The sequence below is a fragment of the Pundamilia nyererei genome, unplaced genomic scaffold (assembly GCF_000239375.1).
Source record: "Pundamilia nyererei isolate P.nyererei 1_Seehausen unplaced genomic scaffold, PunNye1.0 scaffold00006, whole genome shotgun sequence".
NCBI lineage: Eukaryota > Metazoa > Chordata > Actinopteri > Cichliformes > Cichlidae > Pundamilia > Pundamilia nyererei.
The window spans coordinates 2,958,056-2,974,725 of record NW_005187407.1 but is presented as its reverse complement, the minus strand read 5'-3'; the positions used below and the strand labels follow the sequence as shown (position 1 = coordinate 2,974,725).

At 38.3% G+C, this 16,670-nt stretch overlaps 1 protein-coding gene across 2 annotated transcripts in view; it reads left to right on the top strand.

Moving 5' to 3' along the window:
* The window catches only part of stpg2 (sperm-tail PG-rich repeat containing 2), a 56,554-nt gene extending 40,645 nt beyond the window's left edge, over positions 1-15,909 (top strand). For both annotated transcript variants that reach the window (XM_013914331.1, XM_013914330.1), the window contains exons 11-14: positions 2,706-2,871; positions 4,916-5,031; positions 14,941-15,141; positions 15,754-15,909. In XM_013914331.1, coding sequence (XP_013769785.1) covers positions 2,706-2,871; positions 4,916-5,031; positions 14,941-15,108 — 450 coding nt within the window. In that variant the 3' untranslated portion in view covers positions 15,109-15,141; positions 15,754-15,909. The remainder of the gene's footprint in view (positions 1-2,705; positions 2,872-4,915; positions 5,032-14,940; positions 15,142-15,753) is intronic.
* Positions 15,910-16,670: the final 761 nt, after the last annotated feature.

Below are 16,670 nucleotides of genomic sequence, written 5' to 3'. Positions count from 1 at the left end.
GTGTGTGTGTGTGTGTGTGTGTGTGTGTGTGTGTGTGTGTGTAGAAGGCAAGTATTGAGCTGTCTAAATGTCAAGGGTGTGTAATTAAAGTCAACCTGAGTGCTGTCAATAGTTGATGACTACTACTGGGAACATGGTTTGTTCCATATTCCGGTATAATTATAGACCATAGGGCTCCACAGATGTGCCTACAGGTGTCAGTTGTATTAAATCAACTATGACACCAACCAAACCAGGCAAACTACAGGAGACTGTGTCACTGTTTTCTTCACCTTCTTTCAATTTCAGTTTTACATTTACATAGAAATGATTTTTTTCTGTGTGCATCTTCAAATTGAATGTTTCCATGTTTTGTGTACGGTTATATTGTTGTACACATGTTGTGCTTGCCACCTTGTCCCCCTGCTGTGTCTATAATGAAAAGCTAAATGGCCGCAGTTAAAAGTGATTAAAGATGGACGGCTCACTAGGAGGAGAGGGAGAATGCAGCAGTTGGGAAATGACAGCGTGAGGTAAATGACAGCCTTCCTATGTTTAGGATAAGTGGATCGTGCCGCTATATTCAGCATTCAGCATCAATTATTCAGAGACCCACTGACAAATCCCCAGTAACTGAGGTTCCTCTGCAGCAGTCGAAGTGCGAGTTTCACCCGCGATTCACCCATTCTCCATTTCAGATTTAAAATTCTATCACTGGTATCACCAAGGGTACCTCTGTGAATTAGCTATGTATTAATATTTATTATAAACACTAAGGTTATAATAATCTGATATGTAGTCTATGTGCAAGAAATTACTTGTGAGATGTTGGAGATGCAATCTGTTTCTGACATTGTTTTTTGTAGGAGTGTAGTATCTACAAACTTTCAGTGTATGTGCACATTTAGGTTGATTTGGTTGGTACAACAGATAGATTTCATGCAGTTTCATGTCCTGGTTAAAGACACTTATAGTCACAGTTTTGAAGATAGACGTAATCACATATGAGGCCCACATATGAGCACACATACATACATACAATGCTCTGTCATCATAGTTAACTATTACTAGTTGGCGTTGTTGTCAGCTGCCAGTTTAACATTAGTTTAACTCCTCCTGTTGGTGCTAGCAGTGCTCCCTTTAGTGAGCAGATTGCCTGGGGTGTGCTAATTTAACTAATTTAATTTCTCAGGGGTGCAGCTTGTTTTGCACAACAAAGTTCCTGAAAGGTATCCCGGAGCTAACGTTTGAGGAGAAAGTTCTTTAAAGCTGTGCAGTTCATAATACACTCAGAGGTGACAAGGGTAAAAAAAAAGAAACACCTGTCCCTGTTTTCAGATATCCGAGTTCACCTCGACATGGAGCCAACCCCTGTCTATTTGCATCACTGTGCACAGCTATGAATTATCTTTGGATCTGAACAATGCGGAAAATAGCGGCTTGCTTAATCCACCACCTGTGGAGCCGTCAATGTCAGTGTCTTATCTAGTCTTGTCCGGCAACCATGGTGTGGGTTGCCTTCGCAGCTCTTCTGTCTAACCTCTGCAAATTTTCTACAAATTTTCTAATTTTCTCCTTCTCAGCTGGACCAAATTTACTGGCTCAGGCAGGTACTGCCCCTGCTGCGAACTCTGTGACCATGAACTCCAAACATATCGGGGCATCTTAGCCTGCCTGGTTGATTGGGCTGCAGAAAGCAGTTGGCAATTTAGCTGCTGGTCATTCTGTCACACATTCAAACTCTGAGTTTCTCTCTAAACTTTTTTTTTTTTTCCACAAAAAAGCGTGCAAACTCTGAATCAGCAGATCTCATTTTTCAGGCTCGAAATATTCTCAGTTTCCAGCTGTGCATGTCTGTCAGAGCACAGGGTGGCTTTGCTGAATTTCACTTTGTACGCCAACTCCATTTTCACACCGTTTTACAATTATGGGATGATGATGGCATTTATGATTGCCATTGTGCCATTCAGGCTTTTAAAGATGATGTCTGTGTGCATCACGTCACTTCCGAAGTAGACTTGCGATAACCGTTAGGTACTTGAAGGGAGCCTGAGTTGCGTGCTACACTAGGGCCCCTCAACAGGGGCCCACCTTTTCCCAAGGTGATGTCCTCAGACGCCTCCCTGGGGGGGAATATGTGCGGTCACACAGGTATCGCAGTTCAAACTGCACACTATCCGCCTAAAAACCAGTAGCCATATTAAACATAACTGTAAATCTTATGCAGATATTTCATTCTTCACAAACATGTGTTGACAAATTTGACCAAAATGACAAACACTACAACTGAAGACACTGTGCATGTGTTTATCATTATTGGTGCATTTTTCTTTTAAGCAACTTGTTTTGTAAGTTCACAATATTGTTTGAGTTTGTTAAATTGTTCAGTTTTTTAAATTCTAGTTTGCATTTTGACATCAATTAACTAAAGTAGTTTTTCACTGCTTGTTTTATTTCTAGATAAAAACAATAGCCCTGACGAAGATGATTTGACACTGTTTGGATTACCTTGCATTTGCACGCCAATATTCATGCATACATGAGTGACACTATAATAAATGGGATCATGTGAGTGTGTTCTAATAACAGATGGCTGACCTTGCAGTTGTGAAATGTTAAAAGTGGAAACTGCACATTTGTGCATTTCATTTTGTTGCATAAATGTTAGTGTCAGTTTTTTCTAATATATCATTACTCTCCTATGCTCTGCTTTTCTCTTCTTGTAGGATTCCCCTGCACCCAGCAGATACAATGTGAGTCAGACATTTGAGAAGGTTAATGGCCACTCTTACTTAGAACCCCGAAGTGAAGACGCTAAGAAACGGCAAAGCTGCTTCCTGTCTGCTGCACCGAGAAATGATTTCTTCCTACACAGTAACTCCAGCGTGCCAGGTGTAGCACTCGATTTTTTGTTTGGTCTGTCAATCAAAATAATGCATTTCCCTGCCCCATACCATAACCCTTACTTCCACAGCTGAATGCCTAACTGAATACCTAAACACTAAACAAAGCGTTAAACCCAATTTCAAGTGTTAGCTTTGTTGCGTCCAGCATTTTGGTCTTCTATGTTGTTGGGCTCCATAGGTTCAGTGGCCCCCCTCAAAACACATTATAATAAAGACCCACAAGGACATTATGTAAAGAGAAATGGCTTGGTCTATGTGTGGGTCGGTCCTTCCTTTCTTTTCAGAGCTAAATATTCACAAACTGTACTGTGCCTCCCTTTGCTATCATACAGTCCAATTAGTTTCATCTCTATGGGCCTCAAACCTAATATTTACCTGAGTTACACCCCCATTGAAAAATGTTGTTAGAAAATTGATAGATTCATGACTTACTTGGATAATTTATGACTAGCCCCCTTTCACCAAGGGACTCAACCCAGGAGAAACCTCAAACTGTTTAACCAAAATCCAATTTGCATATAAATAGATTTGAACTGTTTGCAGAATTGTTTCTGCTTAGAACGCAAACACGCACACACTTATACATCTCCACCCTGAAGCACTTATGTGGACACGCGTATATGGACACTTAACGTGAACTTAGAGACGCACAATAAGCACACTGATATGCACATGCTTTTTCCCCCCCCCATAGTTGAATTTGCATTTATGAATAGGTCTATAATATATGGAACATTATATTACTTATCATGCTGGGTCTAACGTGATCATATTTCTGATAATGGTAGGACCGAGCGTTTAGCTATGCATTATTTCTGAGCAAAAATTAATGACTGTGGTGCTCATAATGATCTGTGACATTAGCAGTTGCTCAAGGTGTTTTAACCATGTGTGTAGTCATAAGTTGATTGCATTTAGCCACTGGGGCTGAATAGCACCTACTGTTGTCTTACTTTAAAGCTGTTAGACCAATGATGAATTCTTTATATATTTTATGTCCCCTCATCACAATTCTAAATGCAGTGAATATAATATCTTGCCCAGGGGTCCATTAAACCATTTAAAAATCAATTGTAAAAGTTCTTATCATAACTCCTTAAAAGTTGGGTGTTAGCATTATTCTTGTAACCTTAGCTTTGAAGTTTTATTGGATTGTGTCCATCCTCTGTCCATCCTCTGATTCACATCAGAGTCCAGTATTATGCAGGTATATCATTTTCCAGAGATTACAAAAAACAATTACAATTCTTATCTGCCACAGCTTTGCTGTAGACCTTTTATCCAGAGAGTCACATGGCAGTTACTTCTTTTAGTTTTAATTGTGTTAAAACTTGTATAGAATTTGATAATCAACAGAAATATAGATTTGTACTAACAATTTAAGATTATGATGGGATTTTTTTGGCTCAGATCTTATGATTGCTTAGCCTGAAGGTGATAGTATGTGGCCAGGTTATTATAGTTAACTAAAACTAAATGAAAAACTAAAGGTGAAAAAAGATTTAGTTAACTAAAATTAAATTTAAATCTAGACTTTTAGAAAGAATTGAAACTAACTGAAATGATTTTTTGAACTTGGAACACTAATGAAAATAAAATAAACATATTGTATTTGTTAGTTTGGTAAAAATGTTATCCCAATTTGCCTTATGAGGCTTTCATAGAAATATTTCTTGAGACTTTAGATTTCCACAAGACTGTGAGTGAGCTGTTTTGAAAAGGTTCTGTGTTTTTATTGTAATACTTGTAGTGATTTTGCTAAATGTTGCCTCTGACACATGCCTGTCATACAATAATAATTAATAAAGATTAGAACTAAGACGAAAACTAATAGAAACTAGACTAAAAATAAACATTTTCAAACAATGAAAAGGAAACTAACTATAACTACAATCAAATTAAAACCAAAACGTAAAAAATCAATAAAAATAAAAACTAATCAGGAAATACAAAACTATACTAAGTCCGGTAAGGTAAAAAGAATGTTCTTTGTATGTTTACTGGCTTTTAAGTGTGTTTGTGTTCATCAGGCCCCGGCCAGTACAACCCAAGTGTAAAATCTGCTCCAAAGTTGGCACTGATGTCCTCCAGAGAAGATCGATTCAAAGTTCCCAAGAACATCAGCCCAGGACCTGACACTTATTGGGTAACAGTACAAAAAGATCTATTAATGTCAGCCTTGTAAAACATCCTCACTTTGTACCATACTCCCAGTGCGCTTGACTGAACTAAAGTGCATTTATGTCCACAATTTGATGCAGTTTGTACAGTTTTGCCTCTGTATACCAGTGGATTTACAATCAAACAATTATATGACTGACGTTCAAGGGTTTAACAAAGTTACATTACAGACATTTTATACACATTATACATTTTATGAATTCATGAAGGCATCTCTTGATTGTAGACTTTGACAGTGATACTCTTATCTCCTTAACAGTGTTCTTGACTTGTTCCGGGTGTTGTAAAGTTGTTTTTCTTAACCCCGGAAATAACTCTGTCTTAATACACTTTATTTGTGTGGTATTTTGGGTCTTTTGGTGTTGCTGAGCTGCTAGGTGCACTCCTTTTGTACCAGACTGGTAATTTAGCCACGACTAAAGATTTTGCTCTCTCTGATAAGTTTATTTTGGTTTTTCAGCCTAACAATGGCATCTCTCACTAGCATGTCTTTGAAATATAAATTTCACAGTCGAATCAATTTCAAATATTCTATCTGCTTCATTTGTCATGAAATCATAAGTTAACCAGGCTCACCTTCTGAAACATTACAGACCTAAGTTTAAGTGTGCAGATGCATGCTGAGTTTTTAGCATATATGGACACAGCGGTTGCTCTTTGTGTGTGTCGTGTACACCTGAGATGTAATACCCAGAATGTCTGACACTACTTGAGTTGTAATCCCCGCAGAATCTATCACATTTCTCCCAGTGACCTTGAGCTGTGCGGAAGAAATTGATTGCTTAATAGAAAAAAGAAAAACAAATCCAAACTTCAATATCTTTCCTGGGCTGATGTGCTTTTCTGCACAGGGCAGGTTTTCAGTTTGTGGGAGACTTTATTCTTAATTGACCTACCTGGTTGAATTAAACTGGATAAAAATAGATGCCTTTTATTAAGTGTAATGTCGTTTAATGCAGCCACCACAGAGGACTGACAGAGACAAATGCACTTCATGACTGAAGCATAATGTAGCTGTAATGAAACTTAACCAGAGCATAATCTTTCTCTGCTTTGTTTTAGTGCATTTTAATAGAGATTACAGCTTTGGGTTTCCACTGATGGTGAATGTGTGTGAGTGAGAAGAAAGTGCTAATCTTGTTCGCCAGTCCCCGCTGATTTTGAATGGCGAACATCAAAGACAAAACCCGAGGTTTGATTCAAATCTCACTACACAGTTCATCATCATGTTCATGTCCATGGGTGCGATGTTATCACAGAGCTCTTTTTTTTCTCCGTCTGCCTGTGTCCCAGTCTGCCTGCTGCCTCTGTGTAGTTTTATCTCTCAGCTTTCTACTGTCTTCTCTTCTGTAGTCTACAGTCTGTGTCTCTTCTCTCCCTGCTTTACTTGTTTTCTAGTTTTACCTGTATCTGTAATATGAAGACTTTTTCTCCAGAAGCTTTGCCCTTCAAAAGCATAGGGAAATTTGCCTCAAAAGGTGTTTCGAGACACTGACACAGACACAATTTTAGTTCAATTAACACCATCAAATTTTAGCACATTAGTAAAATGTGATAAATGTATCAGCACAGTAGTGGTGAGATGTCTCAGATAATTAAAGCAACATTGCAGGCCTAATTGAATATGACTGGCACTGGTGAAATTATCCACCTGACTGATATTGCCAATCAGGCAGCAAAACACAAATTAAAAGTAACTGGTAAATGCACACTGTGTAATGTGCCAGAAGAGCAGAAACGGCAATAGCAAGGGAAGACTTGTTCCAAGTAAACAATGGATAACAAAGCGAGTGTAAACTTCAAAAGAATATACTTTGCACATGCTTGATGAAAAACGACGATCATTCCATGTTTGTCAGACCTCAGGGTAGTCACAGTGCATTTGATAAACAATACTTATTGTAGTCATACCTTTAGTTTGTTTATGATATAACACCACAGGGCTCAGTCAGGGTTCAGCACAGAGAGATAACCAATAGAGGCTCAACTCTACTTTTGTATTCTAATATATCAGATGTATCTCTAGAGTCTTCAGTCTGTTTTTCCTTTGTCTCCAGCATAATTAGAGTTTCTCCCCTCCTCTGTGCAGTTTACATCACAAGTTCAGCAAAGTATCTTTTTGTAAGTCAGTCTTGGCATGTGAGAATTTGTTTCCTCACAGGATTTCTAAACATGCACGTTTTCCCATAAGACTTTATACAAAGGTTTGATATGCATTAATGTGCTTTTTAAAAAAAAACCAAAAAAACCTTTTGCATGAAGAATTAGGTCAGACTCGGAGGCCTTGACAATAGATCAGTCATATTAGGGTTAAAATAGGATGGCAACCTCATTATGACTAGGTCTTGGGGTTTTTTTGGGTTTTTTTTTGCATTTGACAACCGATTACAAGCAATTGTGGTGGCCGCTTTTCACTGCAAGGAAATTGCACTGGCTGCCTGGTAGAAGGTGGCCAGTCTCCAAACAATTTTAGCCCAATTCAAATTGACTTCGGTTGCTCTCAGATGGGCAAAAGTTGTTAAATAATCGCCTTCTATTTTCAGTCTGAATGTTCAGACTGAATCAGTCTGCCCTGATGAGTGCGACTGCTAATTGGTTGTAAAGTCGTTGTTTTTTTTTTTTTGTGGGATGGTACCAACAAATCTGTCTGCATCTATAACTTTACTGCCTTGGGTTGCTGGTAGGGGTGGGTTTTGATTATCGATTTATCGATTAAAATAGATTCTGGCTTGGATAACGCGATATCGATTTTTAAATCTAAATGTACTTTGTCCGAAATGCCAGAATCTCAGGTTAAACCTCACAAAATTTCAATAACCACCATTCTGCACAAAGACGTAAACACAAAGCATGGACCTGCCGACAGATCAGAATCGTGAGATGTCGCCTTTCTCACCCGACGGCACAGATACGGTCGGGGCTGAAAGCTGACAGCTCGCTGATTCTGATGTTTCGGCGGGTCCTCGCTTTGTGTTTACGCCCTTTTTGCGCTAGATTCTGAAGCTGCAGGTTTTTATCTCTCTCCAAACAATATTGACCGAACCAGATGCAAAAGAAGATCCAAACTTCGCTTCACGTACATCGTCATGAATTCCCTCTGACTTTTGCTGTTTTGCTTCCACCACGATAAAATCACACTTCATGCACAGCTCTCTCTCTCTCTCTCTCTCTCTCTGTACTTCCAGAACAATTTCCCGTCTAAAAATCAGTTTTCTTCATTATTCGCTTGCTTGTTATGTACAAGTCTACCGTTGTTTAGAGCGCTGATGGCCCCTGTTTTTTTTTTCCTTTTACTTACTTCCGAAAGGAAAACCTAATTTCTGCTGTTCAATAGGCTACTGACCAAATGTAAACTTTTTAAAATTATGCAAAATTGCAAAAGGCTTAGCTGTGTCTCTTAAAACCTCTGTAACTTTGCTCTGCTTCACTTCAGCAGCATCGGGTAATGTTCATGTGTTGATTAATGGTTTTCTTTCGTTTTTGATCTACTGCAGAATATTTTTAAGGTCATCTGCTATAAAATCCCAGGCCAGGAAAGTCGCCTTCATGCTTTTCTGTTTTATCCTCAGTTACTTTGACACAAAGGCATCTGCTGTGATGCTCACACCTTTGATAAAGTCTCGCAAGTGTCAGCTTTCCTTTTATAGAAATAAAAATATGGAAATGTACTGATACGTGATCAGAATTATAATATTTCTGACTGTCTGAGGCAAAATTTACCTGATTCAAATCGAATCGAATCAGATTGAATCGAATCGGGGATCAAATCGATTCAGGACCTTGTGAATCGAAATCGAATCGATTCTAGAAATCAGTGACGATACCCAGCCCTAGTTGTTGGCACTAGCTACGTTAACTGTGTGTAAATTCATACTATATAGTCATTTAGATGTTAGAGGTTGCATTGTTAAGATTATGTGCCTTTTCTTTTTGGTTGTTATGAGCTGATACATTTTCTACATTTATTTGTAAGTATCACACAAGACGGAGGACGCTGTAAATACACCTCTCTCCTCTGGGAGCTCAAAATGTTTGGTGAGTCTGCCTACCTACCACCTTCCTTGACATTCAAGTCGGTCTATCATAATCTTTTTGGATGTTTTTGTCATTGCTCTCTCGATGACAATCGTTCTCTTTGCTTTATTTCTTTCTCTTATAAGATGGAGGTGTAGCTGTGGGAATTTCTACTGTAGCTAGTAAAACTGTTGAAAAATCTGATATGATCCTGCTCCCACCTCAACCTGTCCTATCTCCATCCTTTCTCCCCCAAGCAGTTGGGTGGTAAAAGTTGTATTGAACTGAGATCCACATCGAGTGTTTGTCTGCAGCTACTTTAACCATCACAGAGAGCTTTAAAGATGGTAGATAATTGTCTCAAAGTAAGAGTAAATTGGTTTTGCTAAACTTTGTAGCAGCGTAGTTACATGATTAGATCTTCAATATCAGCTAATAATGCTCTCTGTAGAAGTGAGCTGCAGATGAGTAAATTAGGCCCTAAGTTCTGCTCCACTGGCTTCCCAAGAGCTCCGACAGCATAATTTGTATCTTTCTTCTGTCCAAGTATATACTTCATTTGGGTGCACCAGTTTCTCATGCATGCCTCTGGAGGAGGCATGATAGGTCAGTTGGAATTTTTTTTGTAGGTGTAAATGACTTTCTCTTGCAATGTGTTAGAGGCTTCAAGAGGCTCAATCCCACCTTAAGCAGCAGAAGAACATATGTTGCAAACCTGCCAGTCACTTCTAAGATGAGCTAATACAATTTGGTGAACTAGATTTGGCATTTCAGATTACTCATGATGCCTCTTACCAGAAGCACTGCACACTGTTTTGTAAGTACTTTTTTATTTTCAACCTTCATGTGATCTAAATAATTTTAGATGTCCATCTGGTATGCATACATATGTATAATGAAGTAAAGGCCCCATACAAGAACATAAAAAAGATTTCATTCATGGGTTATAGACTGATTCTATTGCATTGTACATAATCATATGGCTCCATTTAGCTGGAGGAAGTCAAGTTCCTTTTTAATAGCGAAATGCAAGTTTAAGCTCGCTGCTCAGTAATTAGCTGTGTGACTGTGATTCTATATGACACCACGGGCCATGCAGCGTTAAATATAGTATGAAGTGGAGCAGAGAGGGAGATAAATAAGTGCTTGTAGAAGATGAGCAGGCAGAGTGTAGCATGGTAGTAATGAGAAGGAGGCAGGGGGGGAGAGAGAGAAGGGGAAACGGCGGTAGAGGTGAGTTGGTGCTGAAAAGGTGGTGAAAATGCGTGGAGGAAGAGAAGCAGAGAGACAGAAAGCAGAAAATTGAGCTGCTGAAGAGGGTAGTTAAATTCAACAGCTGGAAATGTGTTCTGAGCGTCTGAAATCTGAAGCAGACTTTTCATGTAATGGAACAGTAGCTATTTCAGCATAAGTGTGCGCATGATCATTCGTCCATACATGTGCATAATGTCACAACGCTATCTACTTGAGCAGCATTTGTCCACTGTGAAGGTTCATTTAGAGTTTCCATTAAATGCACTATGTGAGGTACCTGCTTGAGCAGGCTTGATTACCTTTCTCACTCATACAGTAACACTGTTCTTAGTGGCTGAGCTTCATTTAACAGAGAGAAAAGTGTGGATGGAATATGGAAATGTAAAACGACTCGGGGAACGGATGTCGAGCAGAAACAAATATTAATTAAATGCTGTACTCTTTAATGGTATATATATGTTAGATGAGTACAAAACACATAATGAGGCAAGAAAAGAAGAAACTTAAGTTTTTTCATTTGAAATAAAAAAGAAATAAGTGGTAGTTTAATAATTAAAGAGTATATTTTTGACAATACTCTCAGCACTTTGTGCAGCACATGAAATAGAGTAAAGCTCAGCAGACAGTGGTAACCCTTTAGATTTGAAATTTCAATATCACTCTGATGTACAAGTATATATACTGTATGTATTTATTGGCACCCTTCATAAAAATCTACTATTACTCAGGCTCTTAGTCACTATGATTTAGAACATAAGGTTTTCTTGACGCAGTTGACATATTATGATATGCTTCTCAGTGTGATGCCTGCGGCTTGTAAGGGCTCTCACTGTGTGTGAGTTTTCATGTTCCTACTTTTAATTCTTGTTGACTTTGGAAAATGTGTGTTTTAAAAGAGCTGGAAACTACAGTACAGTTTAATTGACTGTTAATCTGTTGAATATACTTCACTGTGGGAGTTACAAATACATTTAAAAAGGAAGGTCCTTGCATGGCTTTAACCAGCTATGAAGTCTGGAGTTTTGGCAAGAAAAATAGCACGAATCAGTGTGTTACACACTAGATCTTTGTTGTTTTATTTTGTTTTTATTTATTTATTTAAGACTAAAGGGATTCTGTGAAGTTGTGGTTTATACACACAGCATTCATCTTCCATATTTTTATATATAGTGTTGCTCCTGCAAAAAAGAAGCAAGCTGTACAAAATAAAGTCCTTCATAGTTTTCAAAATACCTGGTTTTGCTGGCATGTACCTCTAGGACCTTCTCTAGCCTTTTCTGCTGGTCAGTGGAGCACAAGTGCTATGCCTTAAATAGAGAAAAATTGTTGAGCTCACAAACTTCTAAAGCCTGATTAGGGTCTTGGGTCCTTGTCTCCATATTTGTCTCACTCTTTGGCTGGATCAGAATCTATTTTGGTACCTGCCATTCATTTTGTTCTCAGTCTTGTAAAGTTTTCCTGAATAGATCTCGCAGGGTTGTTATGTACAGACCTTGTGGCTGTTCCATCTACACTTTGTGTCAAACTGACGGACGGACTCAAAAGGTGTATAATCTGTTCTTTGGCCGACTGAAGTACTGGTAAATACAAGCTGCTCATGAAAAGTAATTTGATTCTCTTGCGTCTCTTGTTTTGCTGGATTGTGGGTAGCAAATGCTTGCGTTCCTTCACTGTGTGTGGCAGGTGCTGTGTGTGTGTGTGTGTGTGTTATAGGGAGGACTGTGCATCCTGCACTCCTTCGTCTGTGCTCATGGGCGCGGTTGAATATGTCTTCATACATACCAAGTAACATAATCACCACCACCAATTACCAACCTGCAATTTTCCCCTTTACCTTCTCCCCTCTTTGACCTACTCAAGCATCCCATAATCTCCCTCATCATTGCCATTCCAATGGTGTCGTCACTTCCAAGGGCTCTTCCCCTATCTCCTCGACCTACCCAGTAACCCCGAGGGTGACCTGGAGTTGAACCTGCAACCCTTTTCCCATTAGGATCAATACTGAGATCTGAGCCGTGCCGCCAGTGTTCTCAAATCCTGCTGCAGCACCTCTGGCATACTGATGTGTGCGTGTCTGTGTGTGCACGTACGTGCTCAGAGGTTATATGGAGGTAGTGGGGGGTGAGAGAGAGAGCGAGTGAGAGAGAGGGAGATAGAGCTTTGCAGAAAAGGCTCAGCAGTACCTGAGTAGGACAGCTGATGAAGTGTGTGAGTACATAGAGCATATATATGTGTGTATGTCTGTGGGTTTTTTGGGAGGTGATTTTAGGGGGCAGACTTTGAAGTGAACGTGGTGTTTTGTTTAGTTTTTTCCTCTGTAAGACTCCCCCTCCAGCATGGACTAACAGACTCAGTATTTGTAAGGGTTTTTGGAGTCATGTTTGTGATTTTAACCTTAATGACCCCTCACTCTAAAAGCATATTGGAAATAATTAAGCTCTTCAGATAATTATTTAATTTTAAATTATTTGGGCTTTATATCATTGGATCTGTTACCAGTCTATGGTAGGACTGAACAAAATGTTTGACCATAATATAAAATATGTTATTTAGTATAAATTTGAAGAAATTTAGTATAAATTTGCACACTTACTAATTTCTTAAGCTTCGTCAAGAAATTAGTAAGTGTGCAGACCATGTGTGTTAAAAGACAATACAAAACCTTTGTCAGCAGGATCATGCACTGTGAGTGAATTCACTGAAGTTTATCTAGATTAAATCCCTAAATGTTAAGAACACTTCATTACTCCTGTTTTAAAGTCAAATGACAACCACCCATGAGTCCTGAATTTATTGCATTGGCCTCCAGTTATTCATTTATGCATTAATTGTTTTGGGTTTTTTTTGGTTAATTTTCTATTTCTTCTCTTTCGATTTTTAAAAATATACAGTAATGTGCAAAAGTCTTGAGCCTCATATCATTCTTTACGATTTTCTTTGGAAAGAGCCAGATTTTAAAGTGATCTTCAGCAATGACCTAGGCTTGAAGGTCTTTTTAAAGATTTTTTGACATTGGCTGCGTTTTCACTCATTTTTAGTTCAGTTCTGTGTCTTTTGAGAAGAATGTTTTTTTTCTCCTTTGTTAAGCCACTTAACACTGACCTATGAATCATTCAAGCATAAAAAGCCACCTAACTTAAGTGAACCAGTGTTGTGTCTACACATAACAGACAAACGTAGCAAAGAACCAATGTTAATTTATATCTTTTGGTACTTTGTTAATAGCAGCCTTTTGCAAAAACACATAGTTAGTTTCCATTTCTCCCTATAGAGGCATTAGCTGAATGGATAAAAGGACATATCTGAAAATGGTGTCAGTGTGAAAAGTGACAGACCTAAAAAACTATATATAGCAGACGAAAATTGCCTGAAAGAAGCTGAAAAGAATCCAACAAAGACCTGACACAGGACCTGAGACATGCATCTTCACCACCAGTGTTAGTCAAGTTAGTTGAAAATAGTAATTAGTTACTAATTACTTCTCCGAGAAAGTAATCCAGTTACTTTACTGATTACTTATTTTCAAAAGTAATTAGTTACTGTATTACTTAGTTTCCTTTTAAAAAAAACATGATACACAACCTGAATACGTAATAAAGCAATAGACCTTTCAGCCCAATTCTATTTTTTATGCATAATCCATCATATAAAATTTAATTAAATGAAAAAGTGTCATTTAAAATTTTTTTATTAGTTTTAATCTTTTAACTTTATGCACATTGCATCAAGCAGAAATTAAATTATATGCAACAGTCTTTGACATGAAGAAATTTGTTTAACATTTAAACCTATTTTCTGCATATTCCAGCATATAAAATAAAATTATATTTTGTGTTTACACTCGCTCTTTCAAATAGATGCAAGTAAAACAGCAAAAAAATAAATAAATAAAAACAAAAGTTCAGCAGCACCAAGTCCTGTCGCTCTCAAGTCTATTTTCACCTGTTTAGCAGGAGTGGGGCCGGTGGAAGTTTCCCCAGCCGAATTGGATGTGGTAGCCACAGCGCTCATGTCAGTGGGGGGATCCGGGGTTTTTTCTCTGAATTTCACATTCCTGTGGCAGCGTGCTCGCTGCTCGCTAAGATTTGAACTTTAATTTTTCACTGTAAGAAGTTTTCTTCCCACGCAGAGTGTACAGCGGACGCTAATGTTTTTGTCACTTTTTACAGAATCCAACTTAAAGTAATGCAAGTACTTCCAACCTTTAAACGCTACATGGTCGTACTCTGTCCCGCACTATTATTCATTGTTGATCTACACACATCTGTTACTGCTCATTTTCATGAGACACTCTCACAAACAAAATCACGGTTTAGTAACGCAGGAACGAACCTGCTTACGGGAAAGTAACAGTAATCTAATTACTTTTTTTTGCAAAAGTAATAGATAGATCAGGCTATTAGAATAATGGTGGCCTTACCAAATATTGACTTTCATCAAGCTCATTAGAATTATACAAACGTTTTGCTTTATAACCTGTATTTCCAGGTATGCTTGCATATGTTCCAAGCAACATGTGAAGAAATGAGGGGTGGCCGAGAACACCCATTTAACTTTTCATCATCCTTCATTGTCCCTCATCTCTGTTTTGTTTATGTCTCTGCAGTTGAGTCCAAGTATTATGAACACACTACTGAAGGGCACCTTCAACGCGACGCTCAACAACCCTCTGAGTCCCAGCTGCTCCCCCCGCGTGGCTGATGGGCCTTTAACAGCCCACAAGGCCATTAAAGCAAGCACACCCAACACCTTTATCGCCACCAGCAGTTCATAGAGTTCTTTGTGGGTCAGAGTTTAAAGATGAAAGGTTAGTAGGGGGAAAAGATCAGTCCTCAGGTCATTACATTTAAATTGATATTCTGAGAAAAGTTGAGTTTTCATGAATATTGATGTCATGTTCATTCTGTTTGAATATATAGCAGATAATAAGTGAGTAAAGTTACAGTTTAATAACTGAAAACAAGGTAACTTTGTTCATGTAATAACAGAAATGTGCAATTACAATATGTATTGTAATTCAATATCAGGCTTTAGGAGGTTTTTAGACTAATTGTGAGAATGAGAGTAATATTTTTATATGTTGTATGAGTGCATTTCATTATGCATTTGGCGTAGTTTTTACTCCCAGCCACTTTTTGAAAGCTTATGTCTGCAATCTGTCCAAGCTGTTTGTTTTACTGTGTGTGATATTTGTGTTTGAGTGTGTGTCTAAGCCCAGAATGGGCTATCAAATAACAGAGAAGTTCCCTAGAGCTGTTGTTCTGGTAATAGGTTTCAGTTTTTCAAGTGCTAGAAATTGCCCTCAGAGTAAATTACAGTTCATTTAAGCTAATTATAACAGCCAGTATCTTTTTAAACATCAAGTTTACAGTGCATAATGCTGACTGATTAACATATTTGTTTTTCCTTAATGTTTTAGGCAGCACTTTGGAAGAAGATGACTTTGCATTATTGTCACAGAGTGATACTGTATACCTACTAAGAACATTTCATCTGAAGTTGGCTGTTGTGGATTATTTCCCCCTGTATAAACCACTTTGTATATCAGTAACATTGATAAAGGCATTCATATGAATAATGCTTGAAATGATTTGTTAACTTGTTATTATTCCATAGGGCATGTTGTTGTCTTAAGTCAAGCATCGAAAGATCCAATCTGGCATAAATGAGTCAAATAAAATGTTGTGAAGGTTTTGCTACAGTACTTTTTTTTTCTTGTTATAGTTAATAACAGTAAAGCTGGATGAATGCTAGCACAGATCACACCCCTGATGGGGCGTACACACAGGAAGAGACAAATGGCGATGTAGCAGCTAGAGAAACGCCAATAAAATCTAATGACTTGTGTAGATGACAGTCAATGCAACTGTTGGTGACCCTAAATGGGCGGGTCCTGAGTAAAACTAATCTGGACTTTGAGGCGAGTGATTGGAGCAATCAATGGGAGTGGAGGATACTGCTGACTGATGTACGGCGGTGTGGGAAATACACAAGATAGTTGCCTACTAAACCAGAAGCTGACCCACAGTTAAAGTGCTTGGCGAGCAAACTGCTTCATATATGATTAATCTTTGAACTCACACATGATGCATCTTAAGGTCATGAGAAGCTACTCCTTAGTTAATGCCAGTAAACCAGCACATTTTTAGAATTCATATAAATTTGTTGCCACACATTAGTGCTTAACATGCATAAGTCATGAAGCAAGTATTATGTATATTTGCAATGACTGCCAAAGAAACAAGTGTGGAAGTCACATAGACGTGTTGTATGTCCTCGCATTGATGCACAACATATACATCTAAACCAACAGCAGCAGCCTGTAGAACTATATTC